Genomic DNA, 17,435 nt, shown 5'->3' with positions numbered 1-17,435 from the left:
CTCAAAGAAAAACTCCTCGACTTTTATTGGGTTTACAGGTCATCTATACATTGTATCACAAGAGTCATTAGCTCGTTGTTGTTTACATCTGGCATACAATCATGTGTAATATATGAGTATTTTTTTTCTTTTTCTTTTTTCTGTTCTCCCAACGATAACCCTCTTGACTTCACGAGCCAATAAATGAATCAATTCATTTTGGATCTTATTACAGAGATAATGGTAATGAATCTCTTTTATTTCAATTCTTCGAACATGCTCCTGCGTTATAGGATCAAACATAGCAACCATTTCAATGACCTTTTAAAAACTTCCATTGCCATCTTTGTGAAGTATTTCATTGTGCCCTCTAGATGCCAAATTTTGTGATACAGAAGTTCATACAAGTGCAATTATTCGTACTAATACTTGTCGCCAATAATATTTCTCTCTCTATTGATTTGGTCTTGCAAACCTTTATCAATTTCATTTTTCTCCATCCGCATCTCCAATTCGATCCACTTACTCATACAAATAATATGTTTGTCGTTGCCTTCATGACTGTGTAGTCTTTGAGCAAGATTTTTCCAATCCTTGAAACCAGTAGTCACCAATTGAGTATTGTGCATGTCCATCTTGAACAATTTACAACAAAAATAAAAGACATTATCAGCAATTTTGGAATACACTAACCACTTTCTCTTGTGTCTCTCTCCATTTGGAAATTGTCGTACGTAATGTGCAGAAAATAATTCTACAAGAATCATCAAGAGGGTACTTCAAATCATCATCCACATCTCTTATAGGGCCTCGTTTTACTAAAAAGTCTCTCATCTTTACATCTCTTATAGGGCCTCTTTCAACTTGTGTATCATTGTCACTTTCAGTATTGGTTGTTTTCATTTCTTATTGCCATCTACGCTCAAATTTTCCAATCCTACTGTTTCATTATCATTCCCATCCTCGTTCACCATTTTTTTTTTACTATTTCTATATTAATAATTTGATTGGTATAGAAAAAAATCTATGCAAACCTCCTCATATTTTCGTAGCTTGATCAAGTTCGTCTAGTTTATCCTTTTTTTTTCTTTTTGAACATCCAAAAGAATATATTCAAGGAATAGAACCCATGACCACAACAAAAAGAAATTATGCACCAAAAAATACATAACTCGTCAAAATACTTATTATAAATTACGAAATATAATGAAAATATCACTTTGAACACAAAAAATATATTCAAATACTAGTCCTTTATAGTTCATTTATCAAAACAATAACATCAACATATCTATTTTTATTTAACTCATCAATATAAAAAGAAATATCAATAAACTAAAATTATGGTATACAAATAATGAAAAAAAAAAAACTGGAATTTTGAGAGGTGCACAAGTAGCCCATAATCGCCTGTCGATTTCGACAGTGTAGAGGTCGGAGAAATATAATAAAGTGACGGTTGACGGACATGATAAGAAAAATGTCAGGAAATTTGGAGGCTTGAATTTTGAAATTTAAGAATCCAATTTGTGGAATTCTGTCTGAAATTTATAAGGATGAATGGGAATTTGGGGTTTAATTTCAAAGTCCGGAATCGAAAATTATGAGTTGGAAATTTGGGGATATGAAAGCAGGAGTTTAATATATTCTAGTATAATACAATTATATTTGTTTTCAAATTCGAGGCCCTTAAATTTCACAAAATCGAGGCCCAGAGCGGTCGCCTTCTCGCCTCCCCTCAAAATCGAGCCTGCTTGTGCGTCAAATGGCGTCGACAACAAAATGGAAAATTGGCATGATGAAGAAATTAGGATGTGTGTGACAGTTTGATTAAAGAAGAAATTTAGGTTTATGAAGTTTTGGAAAATATCATTTTAACCCCCATATTTATAATTTATGTCATATGTAGTCATATATAGTCGCATATAGTGATATATAGTCGTATATAAGCTATGTATATTTTTTTATACTGATGTTGATGATTGTTTTAGTTGAAAAAATGATACATGTCTTTTTTGGATCTATATTATTGGCTACAAGTTGACTTGTAATACCAAGATTCAAATTGTGTTTTTATATAATTGGGCGTACATGGCTTTACTACATTATATAATTGGGAATATACTATTTTAAGTTGAAAATATAAAAAACGGTAATAGAAAGATAGAATATGACTATAGTTAACTATAGTCAAATATAGTCATATTCAACGTGGTAAACTTATCGGAATTTGTTTTTCCAACAACCTAATAATAACAATAATAAAATAAATAAAAAATTGAAAAGGAAATTAACATTTTTTTAAAATTAAAATTAAAAAAAATTAAAAATAAACAAAATTAAAACAAAAAGAAAATGTGAAAGTGCTACATGCAGTGCCAAAATGATAAATGATTATAATAGAATTGCTGATGTAGGGTGTAAATGAGCCAAGCTCGAGCATAGCGTGGTTGTATTGGCGAGCTCGAGCTCTTCGAGTATTTTTTTTGGCTTGGGCACGAGCTCGAGCTCGACCCCAGACTCATAGTTTTTTTTAGTTTATTTATCCATACTTCCATAAGTATCATCAAGTACTTCGTCATAAAAAGGCACTCGAGCCGAGAGTTCGGCCTAAGCCGAGATACGTCGTCGAAATTTATTCAAGCCTACATTGAATTTCGGCCTCCTAAGGAAGTCCAGGCTCAAATAGTTGTATATTGATAAACAGCAGGAGGTCAATAAGAATGTCACTGCATTACTATCAAATATTTAAATGAATCTAATACACAAAATAAATATTTTTTTGACATTTAACTATGTTAAGAATACCAAAAGTGTTAAAAAAAAAGATGGGATTCTTACACCATTGAATGAATTAGCCAAATATTAACTAATTTACATCCTTTGCCATTCTTGTAATCAGCATAGCCATCCATCTCCCATTCATTCCATATATAGCAGCAATATAATATAATATTACACTATATATCTTTTTTAACATTCAAACTTCCCTCCTCTCCTTTTAGCTTTCAACAAGTTAAACCTAACAAAAAACAAAAAAAACAACAAAAAAAACCGAACGAATTCGAAAATGTCGTCAAGAGATATATCGGCAATCGAAGAAGGCATCACTGAACCGGAAGAAGAGCGCAGAAAATCTGCAAGCGATGAAGGATCAACCTTCTGCACCTCAAATAGTGTTGTGGTGATCACCCAAAAAGTACAAAAATCGTTGATCGTGTCACACTTCATTTTTGTTACGTTAATAATTAATATGGGATGGTGATGATGATATATGTGTAATTATTAATTAAATAGGTGATTGCAGAGGCGATCGGGACGTACTTCTTGATATTTATAGGTTGCGGTTCGGTGGCGGTGGATAAAATATACGGATCAATTACATTTCCGGGGATATGTATTGCATGGGGTTTGACTGTCATGGTCATGGTCTACTCCGTCGGCCATATTTCCGGCGCCCATTTTAATCCAGCCGTCACCATTACTTTCGCCATATTCCGACAATTCCCTTACAAACAGGTGCATCATTTTCTTATACTTCATAAAAAGGTTAAATACACATTGCCCCTTTGTGGTGTATAACACTTGCCCTATAACTATCAAATGTAATATTTACCTCCTTCTATCTATTAAAATTCTTAATACAACTAATAGTAATATCAAGAAAAAAATTATACCCTTAAATAAAAATTGTTGAATACATTTAATCATAGTATGTGCAGTGCATGATTAATATATAATTATAATAATATTAATTTCTTCTTAATATTTTTTTAAATTAGAAATTATTATTTAAATCATACCCCCCAACACTTTTTTTTTAATTTGTAATAGAACTTTTTTTTATTTTTTTTATGAAATATAATGCATATCTTAAATATATATTTATAAGTTCAATTTATCAGATTTTTTTTTTCTTTTATTTTTTACTATTAATTATTCTAATTTTAATATTTTATTTTCTCCAAGATAAGAAATTGTCATAATTTTCTAACACGATTAAAATAATGTAAAAAAATCAAATTCTGATTAGATACAACAATATAAAAGTTCAAAAAAAAAAATTAATATATTTTAATAATGTATTGTACTTACATATTAAAATGGGGTAAGTGTTACATTTGATACTTGCTTGAATGGGCTAAAGTGTTACACACCCCATAGTTAACACTAATGGAAAAAAAAAACTAATAATAGTAATAATAATAATAACTGGTGATGAAATCGGAGATTATTTTTAACGTGCGCGCGTGCGTGCACGCAGGTGCCTCTATACATAGTGGCGCAGTTGTTGGGGTCGATTCTTGCGAGCGGAACGTTGTACCTTGTGCTTGATGTGGGGAAAGAAGATTACTTTGGAACCCTACCGATTGGATCCAACGTACAATCACTCGTCATCGAATTCATTACGTCTTTTCTCTTGATGTTCGTCATTTCTGGTGTTGCCACAGATAATAGATCTGTACGTAAGCCACAAATTAATTATTAATAATTTTCAACAAATTCAGAAAAAAAAAAACTTAAAAAGTAATCAAACTCAATACGTACTTTGAAACTAATAATGTAGTGAATATATAATATAACACAATTGTGTACTTGCACAGATTGGAGAACTGGCTGGAATTGCGATTGGAATGACTATACTCGTCGACGTTCTCGTTGCTGGGTAATAATAATTCAACTAATATAGGATAAATTACGAAAAATCCCCTGAACTTAGGCTAAATTATGAAAATACCATCACTATCCTTAATTACCAAAACCCCTGGTATTTGTTTCCGTCTTACACCGACCCTCTTAGGTGTAATTTTTCACGGAATCTTTTTCCTGAAAAAATCAATTCTACCTCTCTGCAAACATGGAAAAATATCACGTCTTACTTGAAATGAAAAAGATTCCATGAAAAATCACACCGTAAAGAGGTCGAAATGGAAACAAACATCGAGCGGATTTTGGTAATGGCAGATATGTGAGGGTGTTTTTCGTAATTTAACCTAAGTTCAGAAAGGTTTTCGTAATTTACCCATAAATATCTACATATACATGTAAAAAATCAATTCCAACATTATTTCTATAACAAAATAAATCTCGAAAATCGTCGTCAATTTATTTAATTTGGAAAAATGAAAATGAAAATGAATGAATGCAGGCCGGTATCAGGAGGATCGATGAATCCAGCAAGGAGTATAGGGCCGGCAATAATAATGCATGAATACAAGGGTCTTTGGGTATACGTAGTTGGTCCTATTGTAGGCACAATAATGGGTGGTTTTACTTACAATTTGATCAGATTTACGGACAAGCCACTCCGAGACGTTACCACTAAAACTGCTTCTTTCCTCGCTGGTAATACTGCTGCATCCAGGGCCTAGCTTTTAACGCACGTGGATTCGGCATTTTTAGCACGTTTTTAATTTATTTATGTTTATGTAGTTTAGTTAGTTACACTTACTTCCCTAGCTAGTCAGATATATAGCCCGGTGCTATTTTTTAGGTAGAGGTAATTAATTAAGTGGCTGTGGCTTTGTTTGTGCATATATATATAGATTTTTCTTAAATTTGTATTTGTGTTTATTGTTATTATTTTGGCAAGTTGCACCGCCGTACCATCGTTCTTGTTTATGATCGGCCCTCGACCAAATGCGACCACGTGTGCAAAATAACAAACTGACTAATGCAACTCATCACATATACTAATGATTAACTTTCACGTTTTTATAGAACTTGCAACTATCATAAACTTCACAATGTTTGAAACTTAAAGATACTTAATTGTTCGTTGATGCCAAAAATCAAAAACTCTGTCGTCGCTTCAAGCAATTAACATTGTATAAAAAAAATGGAGAAAAAAATATACTTGCAGCATAATAACGTTCAACTCTAGAACCTCATCGAATTACTCTAATCTATACTAATATTAAATAATTGAGCTATTGAGATCCTTGGGACGTCTTGTTGCGAATCAGACACGTGTACGTAGCGGAAATAAATTTTTTATATATTATTTGAAAAACAAATTTAATCAAATAAATACACGTGCACGTCAATTGCAAGTAATTGCATACCTTTTCGCTTCCAGCACAATTTAAATACGAACATGCTTATATTAAATTAAATGGTTCGTAAATAAAATTACATAGCATGCATTCAACAATAAACCATATGAACATGCTCAACATATAATTCATATAATTCAATTTAATCATTTAATTAAATAATGCAATCACAATTAATGAATTAATTAAACAATCGAAGGAATCGAGGAGGAGGCTCCTGCAACCTAGCAGCAGCCGCTGCTCCGATCTGCCGATCTTCCGCGGCGGCGTGTGTGGGCGACGCGCTGGTGCTGTCCGGCGGCGGCGCGTTGCTCAACGGCGGCGGTGGTGTAGAACTCCGACTCTTGGAGTTCACCTAGTATACCTTCCATCTTTTCCTACGCAGCACTAGATACGCAAGGATTAAAAATACAACTAAGAATAAACGAGGGAAGGAGATAACCGACGATTATCGGCGGCGGAATGGCGGTGTAACCGGCGGCTCGAAGGCGGCAGCTTGGGTCTGGTCGACCGAGCTGCAGAGGAGGGAGGCTAGGATTTTAAATTATGATTAGGTTATTTTTCAAGACTTAATCATGTATATTTATATGGTCTTGAAACATTTACCCTAGTAACTTAAGTTGGTTTTGGCCATCAGCTTAAGCCCATTTCTCTCATTCTGCTCGTTTTTTACAAACGAACGCACTGAATATTATAACAATTAGATAGATCTAAGGGTGTAAATGAGTTGAGTCGGCTCGCGAGTTTGGTGGGCTGACTCAATGAAAGCTCGAACTCGAACTTGAATTATTCGAACTCGCGAGCTCGAACATTCTGAGAGTCCAGCCCGAGCTCATTCTATGTTGTTCGTGAGCTCACGAGCCGGCTTGCGATTTTTTAAAATTTTTTTTTTTTCATTTTTTCAAAATATAACTAATATTAAATAAATAATAAATTCATAAAAGTAATTAAAAAATAAATTACAGGTATTTTTTCTTCCGAATTTTGTTGTTGTTATATCTTATAATAATATTTGATTTAAAAAAAAGGCACAAAATGGCTGAGACTCAGGCTCGAGCTCGAGCCCAAAACAAAGAGTTCGAGTTCGAGTTCGAGTTCGAGTTCGAGTTCGAGTTCGAGTTCGAGCTCGAGGTCGTCAAAATGGATTCGGGCTTGAGATCACCAAAACAGCAAAGTTCGACTCTAATTCGACTTGTTTACAATAATAGGGAGATGTTCGGGATAATTCCAATTTTGTCCCCCAAAGTTTGCACTTTTTTTCACTTTAGGTCCCGCATTTACCGCCGTCAACAGAATATACTCTAATGTTGTCACATTTTAACACATTGAGTACATCTGTCTGTTTGACCGTCAAGATGTAATGGTCAACGGTGAATTAGTGTTGAATTTAAGGTTTTTCGTTGAGAAAAAATGCAATAAGACCCATGTATTATTTCAAAATATTATAAAAACCCCTAAAATTTTATCCAATCCTAATTTAACCCCAATTTCAATAATTAACCAATTTTGACCGATGACCCCAACTTTTACCACCATCACCAAACTTTTCTTTTTTAACTTTTTTTTTCCGGCGTTACCTTTTTGTTTTGGCGTTCACCAACATTGAATTGCCGGTTAACAAAGTTGACTTTTTTCTTTTTCTTGATTTTTTAAAACTTTTTTTCTTGTTTTTTTTTTTTTTCTCATCAACATAGTATTATTAATATCTAGCACCGTAATATTCAAACTTTAAACTTCTAATAAAGTTTTTATCGAAAAGTTTTGGACAAAAATACAATTTAAAAATTTCTAAAAATCTGTAATTTGTTTCTCTCAAACTTTTCTTCGTGAATCGTCTGCGCATCGCAAATTTCTTCCTAAAGAAATACGAGGAAGATGAATTACGCATGTGCGGAATAATTTGAAAAGGAGATAAACACTCTAGTACAATAGTTTTTGGGACCAACACCGGCCGTTGGTTTTTTTTCTTAGTTTTGTTCCCGTCGTTGAGCGACGTTGATTTTTTTTATTTCTTTTATTTTGACTTTTTTTATGATATTATTTTTTACCGTAGGTTATCGGTTTGAATTTTTGTTAAATATATTTTTCCCGCCACTCAACAATTTAAATTAAAAACATTAACGCAATTAACACGACATTTAACATCGATCAATGGCAGTAAAAAAAAAAATCAATCAAAAAAAGTCAACTCAGTGAAAAAGAAAGTCAACGTTGGAAAAAGAAAATTTCAACAAAAAATAATAAAACTATCAACCACGGTAAAAATTGGGGTCATTGATCATAATCGGTTAATTCGGGAAATTGGGGTTAAATTAGGACTGGATGAAATATTAGGGGTATTTAAAAAGTTTTAAAATAATATAGGGGTCTTATTGCAATTTCCTCACAGAAAATCCCAAATTCAGACCTAGTTCAACCATTGATCATTTCTTGTTGACGGTCAAACTGACCAAGGGACCCAATGGGTTAACATTTGACAACATTAGAGTGTATTTTGTTGACGGCGGTAAATAGAGGACCATAAGTGAAAAACGTGCAAATTTATGGACCAAAACTATAATTATTCCGAGATGTTAATTCAAATTTTCAGTCTTTGAGATAAACTCAGATACTTTCTAATCATCAAATTGCCCTTTCATTTTCAAATTTTCTATTTATTTATTAATTTCCTTTTTCTTTATTTACTTTTTCCAACTTTTTTAATATTATTTTAATAACATTTTTTATAAATTTTTGTATATATATAATTTTGTTTTCTTTTAGGTATGTATATTAATCGACTATAATGTTAATCGACCATGGAGTAGTTGATTAAGAGAAAAATTAACTATTAAAATTGTAGTTGAATAACGGAATTGACTATTGAACGTAGTTGATAAATGTGACCAATTTCAAAAGTAACCAGACAACCGTAATACGGCAAGTGACACCAAACACGGTTCAATAACATAACCCAAGCAATGCCAAACAACCACAAAAATAACAAAAACAACTACAAAAATAGCGAAATCCACTATTTTCTTTATAAAAAATGAAATAAATATATATGTGGCAAAGCATCTACTACATTACATTAATCAACTACTAAATCAAGTCCAACTACATGTGGCAAAACAATAAATCAATAAAATAAAATCCAAAGAATCTTAAAAATTAAACTCGAGTATTGTAATCGATTACTAAAACGTAGTTGATTATCCCAATAGGTGTACTGCTCACTAAAAACCGGCCCTAATTTCCTCTTCAACCCCAACAACCCACCCCCTCCCTGTTGCCCCGCCCCCGCCTCTGCTTGAAGCAACGCCACCAACCTTCGTGGACTTCCTCCGGCCTCAAAAATTTAGTAAAAAGCCCTACGTCCTTTTCTCGTATTTCAAGATCCCCATGCATGTTCTCCTCCATGGCTTTCTCGATGGAGACGAAGGGGATGGTGGTGGTGCAACTGTTTTTTCGGTGGTGGATTTGCTGAACTTGTGGAATGTTGACGACCTAGCACGGCAGCGCGGGAAAGAGCGAGAAACATTGGGGCTACTGGCCGATAAGAGAATTAGGAGTGAAATAAGAAAGAGAAGGAGCGTCGTTCTTCTAGCGGCGCCGGCAGCGCTAGTTCTTTATCTCCAGATTGAGAGAGAAGAAACTAGGGATTTAGGCGGGAAAAAAGAAAAGAGAAAAGAAAAAAAAGAAAAAAAGACTGAGAGAGAGTAGAGAGAAGGCGGGAAAATGAGATAGAGAAAAGAAAAATGGGATTAGGGTTTTTCGAAGAATACATTGGATAATTTAAATTTGTAAAAAGAATTGTGTCAAAGGTAAAGGAGTTCTCTCAAATAATAAAAAAAAAAATTAAAAACAAAGGAGTGGGTGATGCTAATTTTTCCTAAGGGTGGTTATATGCGCAGACGCCATTTTGGCGTGCAGACACTTTTTACTTTTTTACCTTTTTACTTTAAGTATTTACCTTTTTACATTTTTTTACTAAACCCTATAAACCTTTAAAACCCGAATTTGAATATTCAAGTAAAAAAATTAGATATTCAACAATTTCTGAAATGGATCCAACGAATATAGACCCGAAGGTAACGTTTTTGTTTTTGCTGGAATCTTCAAGTACCCGTGTGATATTACACGAGCACATGCCACGTGCTCGTGTAATATCACACGAGTACTTGAAGATTTTTTTTTTCTTGTGGTCATGTGATTTTGCGCGAACACATGCAATGTGTTCGCGCAAACTCACACAAGGAGATGATTTTTTTTTGTTCGTGTTAAATTACGCAAGCACCTTCTTAGTGGTTATGTGAATATAAGCGAGACCTGAGTCGGTGCTCGCGTAAAATCACGCGAGCTCTATTTTAATTTTATTTTTTTAAAAATAATATATAGTTTGTTTATTTTATTTATTTGAAAATATGAAGTATACATAAATATTGATGAAGATACGAAAACATTCGAGTTACATGATTTTAGTCATTTTTTCTTAATTTCTGCTGCATTTGAGAGTAAAGATGCACTGGTTGAGTGGGCGATGAATATGGCCGTCAGTCATGGTCATGAGAATAGACTTCAGTCTTTCCACGAACGCAGACAATATCTTACGTGTAAAAGGGGCCTATAAAGGACGAGAAAAAAATGGCGGTGTCGTAATAAGCCGGCAGTCTGGTTCAATGAAGTGCATATGTTTTTGCACTTTGGGGTAAAGAGGGTCGTGATCGATTGTGGCGTATTACCATCAAAGATGGCAATCATAATCATAATCCTCATAAATATCCACAAGGAATACGTTCGTTAAGTCGCTTGACTCAAGAGCAACGAGAAGTGACAAAATTACTGAAAAAACAGTCACGTTAAGCCGAAGGAAATTTTGCATCACTTGAGACAGACTAATTCAAATATGTCTGCGGATTTGAGGGACGTGTACAATGAATCTGCAAAAATTAGACAAGAGAAAATGAGAGAAAAAACAGTGTGCAACATCTGCGGCACAAACTTAGTGAAAGTGGATACAACAAATGGCATCTGTTGAATTTTGAATGCCTATGGAAATCGACTCATCTGTTGAGACAGACTACATGTTACGACATTAGGTGACGTAACAGAATTGTTGTGTTGTCACAGTAATAAATCTACGAAAAGCAGAATAAAGAACACAACAATTTAATGTGGTTCGGATACAAATGTACCCTACATCCACGAGGACTTGCAAAACTAGTTCAGATTTAAGTGTACATTAATAGGACTTAATAAAACACTAAAGACTCCCTCTTTATGTGATACGCCGTTCTTGCACACGACTCGAACTTGTTGATAATCAAAGCAATTCCTCCTCCGCACTCTTGGACTTCCTCCAATGTTGAACTTCCTTCAAACGGCGGATCGACCTCTCCCGAGATCTTTTAAGCACTTCTCCCGAAACGCCGATCTTCTTTATGGCTTGGTAGAAGAAACCTGTTCTGTTGCCACACCTGCCGTGCAGACAGGGCTGCAGCACGGGCTGCACCCTTCAAAGCCTTTATGCTGGGATTTTTCTTATTAAAGCTCCATCGGACTCATATGAGGTTGAGGGCCTTATATAGGCACGAAATCCACCACCCTAAACCTAACTTGGGTCCTAAGAAACCGATTAACTAGGTAATAGAATCCTAGTCGATTTCTACTTCTATTCTAGATAAGTACAAAAGATACCTAACTAGAATATAATACATGGAAACAAATCTAAGTCCTAATAACAATATTACAAAAATAGGACTCTAATTAATTCCAAAATAAACATGGAAAACAAATCTTTGCCAATCTTTAATTTCCACGTATGGCGGATTTCTTCAATCTTCACAAATAGAAATCTCGTGCCAACAGCATCGAACAAACTTAGTTGGCGATACAGTGCAAGACGTTATGTTTATGCACCCCCATTCAATCAACCTTCTGCAAGTATTTCCATACGTTATACTCTGATGGATTGCACTAACAAGACTAATAGGTAATATTTATTTAAATGTGAAATTTAATTTATTATATTATATTTACAAGTTGATAAAATTATAAAAACCTTCATGTAGATATGAAATGCCTTTTTTAAAAATTATTGGGGTTACTCTGGTGGGAAAGAAATTCACTATTGCTGTGGTTTTTATGTCACATGAAGATGAGGATACTTATGCATGGACCTTGAGATGCTTGCGAGATATATTACCGTCTAGAGCAGAACCGGAAGTGATACTGACAGATCGTGAGTTGGGTCTATTGAAAGCATTGCCTAACGTGTTTCCACAGTCGAACCACATGCTATGTTTATATCACATCAACAGAAACATTGAGGCAAATGCGTCGAAGTTCTTGGGCAATAAAAATCACGTTGTGTTGTTCCGGAGGACGGTCTGGGAAGCATTAGTGAATTCAGAGACTGAGGAAGAGTATGGACTCAATTATGACGAGATGATTAGTTTGTTTAAGGGGAATATCCCAAGCTGATAACATACGTCAATCACACGTGGTTGATTTATAAGGAGAGATTTGTAAAGTGTTGGACTAACAACGTTGTCCATTTTGGTAACACGACGACAAACAGGTATACAACAATTTTTTTTTTAATATTTGTTACGTAGAATGTTACATGTATGTATTAATTAATTTTTAGTTCAAACAGGGTGGAGATTGCACATCGTGCATCGAAGAGTTGGTTGCAATCATCGACTAGAGCTATTGATACTGTGCAAAATCAACTTGATACGCAAGTTCACCTTCAAATGAATTGAAGGTAAAAGACGAGAGAAGCAGAAAAGTCAGAATGCGTTTGGTACTTCATATCCGTGTTTTGGTGCTTTGATATGCAACGTATCACATAATGTATTGGACTTTTTGGATGAAGAGTTGGAGATATTGCAACAGAATCCGGGCAGATGTAACTGCTACCTAACTAGAACACATGGTATCCCGTTTGTGTGTCAAATTGCAGTTAAAATTGCGGAAAGAGATACTTATTACCCCCAACAGATACATCCATTGTGGAAAACATTGACTGTTGAGCCGATGACAATTTCATACCAAGATGGGGAACCGTTGGATCGCGCAATTGCAATTAAGAAAGTTCTTTTATCCAAGAAGGATTACATGTCCCAAAAAAATGCATCCAACTATTTACGGGACATAAATAATGCTGGTTCAACACATTTGGGAGTTACATCATTTGTGAAGGCCAAGGGACGACCTAAGAATAACGCTATGAAGAGTGATCTGTCCGGTTATGAGCACATCATGAATCGAAAAATAGAAGTTAAATTATCTCCGAGGTCAATGGGGGTGCAAAACCCCGACTAAAGGACCGACTGAAGTAACTACCAGAATCAAAACTCAAATGTCATGGTCGCGGACGTACTAAATCTACGGAAGAATCGGTTGTAACTACCGGAGAACGGGTCAATTTCTTTTCTTTTCTTCTTTCGTTTCTCGCACAATTTATAGCATCATATGTTAATGTGAGGGTCGATGATAATTGTGGGTACCGATGCATTGCCGAAATTATTTATGGAAGTCAAGAAAGATGACCACAAGTAAGAATATACTTGGTTGCAGAGTTTATGGAGCGTCATCATTTATATGCTGATATGTTTGGTGGAGATGAAGAGGGTCGTAATGCAGTCGCCGATCATATTCTGATATGCAGTTATGAAAGCGAACCTGTGCTACGGACTAAATGGATGTCAACAGATATGGAACGGGAAATTGCTACGAGATACAACGCAATGGTGCTAATATTCACTGAGTTCGATAGTTTTACTTATCTACCTCTAGTTGGGAATCCCGCGTTATCAAATATTATTCCTATGTCGTTACATAACTATCATTTCATGATCCTTTGAGTACCGGTTTACCACCCTCTACCTCGCCTCCATTATCAGTGGAGGTATTACGCAACTCCTAATTTACTGGCCTTACAAGATTTTTACGCTAATCGACAAGCTCTGTGGACGACGTTAATTACTAGACTTAGGTAGATTTGGCGGTTTTTTTTATATATTTCTGTATGTTGAACTTTCTTATTGGTTTTAATTTTAAAATTTTCAACATTAAAAAAATAATAATAATAAAAAATAAAGAAAATTATATATATATATATATATATATATATATATATATATATATATATATATATATATATATATATATATATATATATATATATATATATATATATATATATATATATACTCGCGTGATTTCAAGCGAACAGGGAAGTTTTGGTCGCATGATATCACGCGAACAAAACATCCCTGTTCGCGTGAATTCACACGAGTAAGGATTACGAAAAAAAAAAATCCCCTCATGTAATTTTACGCGAACATGGAGCTTTAGCTCACGTAGAATTACACGACTACATATTCTCTGTTCGCGTAAAACTAAGTGAGAACTTTTTGTTTTATTTATATATTTTTTTTATTATTTTTTTATGGTTTCAACATACTTAAAATACAAATACAAAACATAGTAATTTTTTGACCCATTCAAAATAGAAAACCGAGTAATTCTACAACACAATCAAAATAGAAAAACGAGCAATTGTTCAACACAATCAAAATAGAAAACGAGTAATAATCATCCTAATACAGAACCAATGAAAGTGGAAAAAAAATAGTCAAAATGGAAAACAATAGTCACAACCATCCTATTGTCTAATCATCAATCCCTTACTGCTAGTCCTCGGCCCCCCACGACCCCTACACCTCCCGGGTACAAGATGAAGATACTGAGCATGGGGCATCATCAAATCAAGTAATTGTGGCGGGATTGACATACATTGTTCTGCCGCATCAACCTCATTATGTCCATCCGTACACGATCGAAAATAGGAGACGAACTTGTAGAGTGTGGCCCAGATATATTATGTGTATGGCTCATTCATCAATACATCTTGCAACTCACTTACGAGATCGCCCACACAATTTGAGCCCAAAATAACAGTCAGCCCAATCTCATTTTGGTTTTCCCTTTCTCTTTCTCTCTCTGCACCATTTTCTATCTCGTTGTTTTCGGCAGATGTTTTCAATCTGCCCATTTTTTTCTCTCAACAAATCTTTCTTCTCATCCTCAACAAATCTTGGTGATTTGTTGCCTTGATTCTTCGTGAGTTTGGTGGATGATTTGGGCGTATAAGTGCACCCTATTCCCTTTCTGTGTGGGGGGCGAAAAAGAGAAGAGCGAAAAGATAATACTTTGTGTATTTTGAGAGGAAAAATCAGAGTGAAAGAGAGAAACTTTTTTGAGAAGAAAAGCTCAATTATTTTCGGTGAAAGAGAGAACCTTTACGAGCTTACTTCTTTAGGGATAAACCGGTGAGATTAGGGTTTGAATTTTGATTTCGTTTTTCCTTTGTTTTTTTCGTTGGAATACACTGTGTGTTTATGCGTGTGTGTGGCTGCCGTGAGTGTTTGGAGGCCCCACTTGGATCTTGGACGAGGACTCGAAGATTGAGAGCTGAGCCGAAAATCGAACCCTCGCCGGAGCTTCCCCATTGCAAAATTTGAGTTATGCCAACGGTTCCACTTTTCTTTTCTTTTCCCGTTTAAATTTCTGCAAAACCTTGAATATTAAAACTGTTAGCAATATGTCTCAATTCTTATTATTATTAACAGTGGTTTGATTTGTTTATTGATTTCATGATTAGTGATATAATTGTTTCTTGCTTATGCGTATATTAATCACCCTCTTGATATTATATTATATTATATTTTAAATGCTTCCAAATAAAATATTATGGCTATATATAAATTGATTATTTGTATGGCTCTATTGAATTTTGCTTTTCCGGGTGAATACCTAACAATGGTATAAGAGCTTTGTTAAGGGTCCGTCCGGAGCGGTGTACGAACCCTGGTCCAGAGGTTTCGCTCAGGTATAAATTTCTACCCTTGGTGATTTGATTTATTCTTTGTGATTAATTATACCTGTTATTAGTGAATCTTGGTGATTCTTTTATTTATTGTTTCCGCTAATATTTTGTGTGAATCTGTGTGATTCTTTATCTTTGTGATATTTGAAAATTGGAATCTTTGTGATTCGAATTTGCTCTGAAATTGGGAATCTTTGTGATTCTACTATCTTTGTGATTTTTTGAAAATTTGTGAATCTTTGTGATTCGATTATGTTAAAGAATTGAATCTTTGTGATTCTTCTGTGCATTGGTCCTGCTGATTTTTAATTATCTTTGTGATTTTGATATCTTTGTGATACTTGGAATATGGGATCTATGTCTATATTATCTTTAGCTCCTTTTGATGGAAAGGGTGATTTTTCTATTTTGAAACATAAAATGAAGGCATTTTAATTCATTAAAAATGTATTAAAATGATTTCTCTAAGTGAAGAGGTTTTTATAACTGTTGCTAAATGTGAAGAACTTGATGATCTTGCTTATTCTGCTATTATCTTGAACCTTAGTGACTTGTGATTAGAAATGGAGGAAAGCATGATTCTGCTAGAAGTCTTTGGGATAAATTGGAAGAGCGTTGTTGAAACTTCTTTGCCCAATAAAATGTTTTTGCTCAAAAAGCTTTTTGGATTTAAATTGGACTCAAGCAAAAATATTGATCCTAATATGGATATTTTTACCAAGTTAGTTCAAGATATTAAATTATCTGGTGATAAGAACATTGATGATCATACCCCTATCGTTCTCTTGAATGTTATTCCTGATGTTTATAATGATGTTAAGTCAGCTATTAAGTATGGTAAAGATAAGGTTACATTAGATACTGTGATTAATGCTTTAAAAAAACAAAGAGCTTGAATTGGGAATCAATAGGGATAAATCATTTGGTGAAGTTATTTTTTCTAAAGGAAGTCAACCTAATCGCTTTCAAAACAACAAGGCTTCTTCTAGTCAAAATGATCTAAATAAGAAAAAAGGGCGGAGATTGCAGTAAATCGAAGGCTAATCCTAATAATAGAAGGTGTTTTAATTGTGGTGACCATAATCATTTTATTAACGAGTGTCCCAAGCCTAAGAAAAACCAAAATAGAGATCGAGCTAACATGATATCCGATGGTGATGTATTCTAATGTGTTAGAATATTTGCATTACTTTGTGTTTTGCTAGTTATTTGCATTACTTTGTGTTTTGCATGTTATTTGCATTACTTCGTGTTTTGTTTTTTAAACTTGTACTAACTTTGTGTTTTGAGTGCTGGTAGTGTCATACGGCAATGATGACTTCATTTCTCCTAAAAAGGTTCCGATGATCCATTTGGACCAGGTAGAGATTTGTAGAGTGTGGCCCAAATATATTCTTTGTGAATGATCCATTCATCAATTCATCTTGCAACCCACTTACGAGCAGCCCACACAATTTGAGCCCAACATTAAAGTCAACACAATCTCACTTTGGTTTTTCCTTTCTCTCTCTCTCTTCACC

At 34.4% G+C, this 17,435-nt stretch overlaps 1 protein-coding gene across 1 annotated transcript; it reads left to right on the top strand.

The window, feature by feature from the left end:
- Positions 1 to 2,987: 2,987 nt before the first annotated feature.
- On the top strand, positions 2,988 to 5,562 carry LOC105954178 (putative aquaporin NIP-type). Its single transcript, XM_012977855.2, has 5 exons — positions 2,988 to 3,178; positions 3,277 to 3,498; positions 4,244 to 4,441; positions 4,584 to 4,645; positions 5,129 to 5,562. The coding sequence occupies exons 1-5, from the start codon at positions 3,050 to 3,052 to the stop codon at positions 5,349 to 5,351; spliced, it is 834 nt and encodes a 277-aa protein (XP_012833309.2). The 5' UTR covers positions 2,988 to 3,049; the 3' UTR covers positions 5,352 to 5,562.
- Positions 5,563 to 17,435: the final 11,873 nt, after the last annotated feature.

Source organism: Erythranthe guttata, chromosome 12, assembly GCF_056151865.1.
Source record: "Erythranthe guttata isolate IM_541 chromosome 12, IM_541, whole genome shotgun sequence".
NCBI classification, from domain to species: Eukaryota; Viridiplantae; Streptophyta; class Magnoliopsida; order Lamiales; family Phrymaceae; genus Erythranthe; species Erythranthe guttata.
This window is presented reverse-complemented; position numbering and strand designations above follow the sequence as displayed.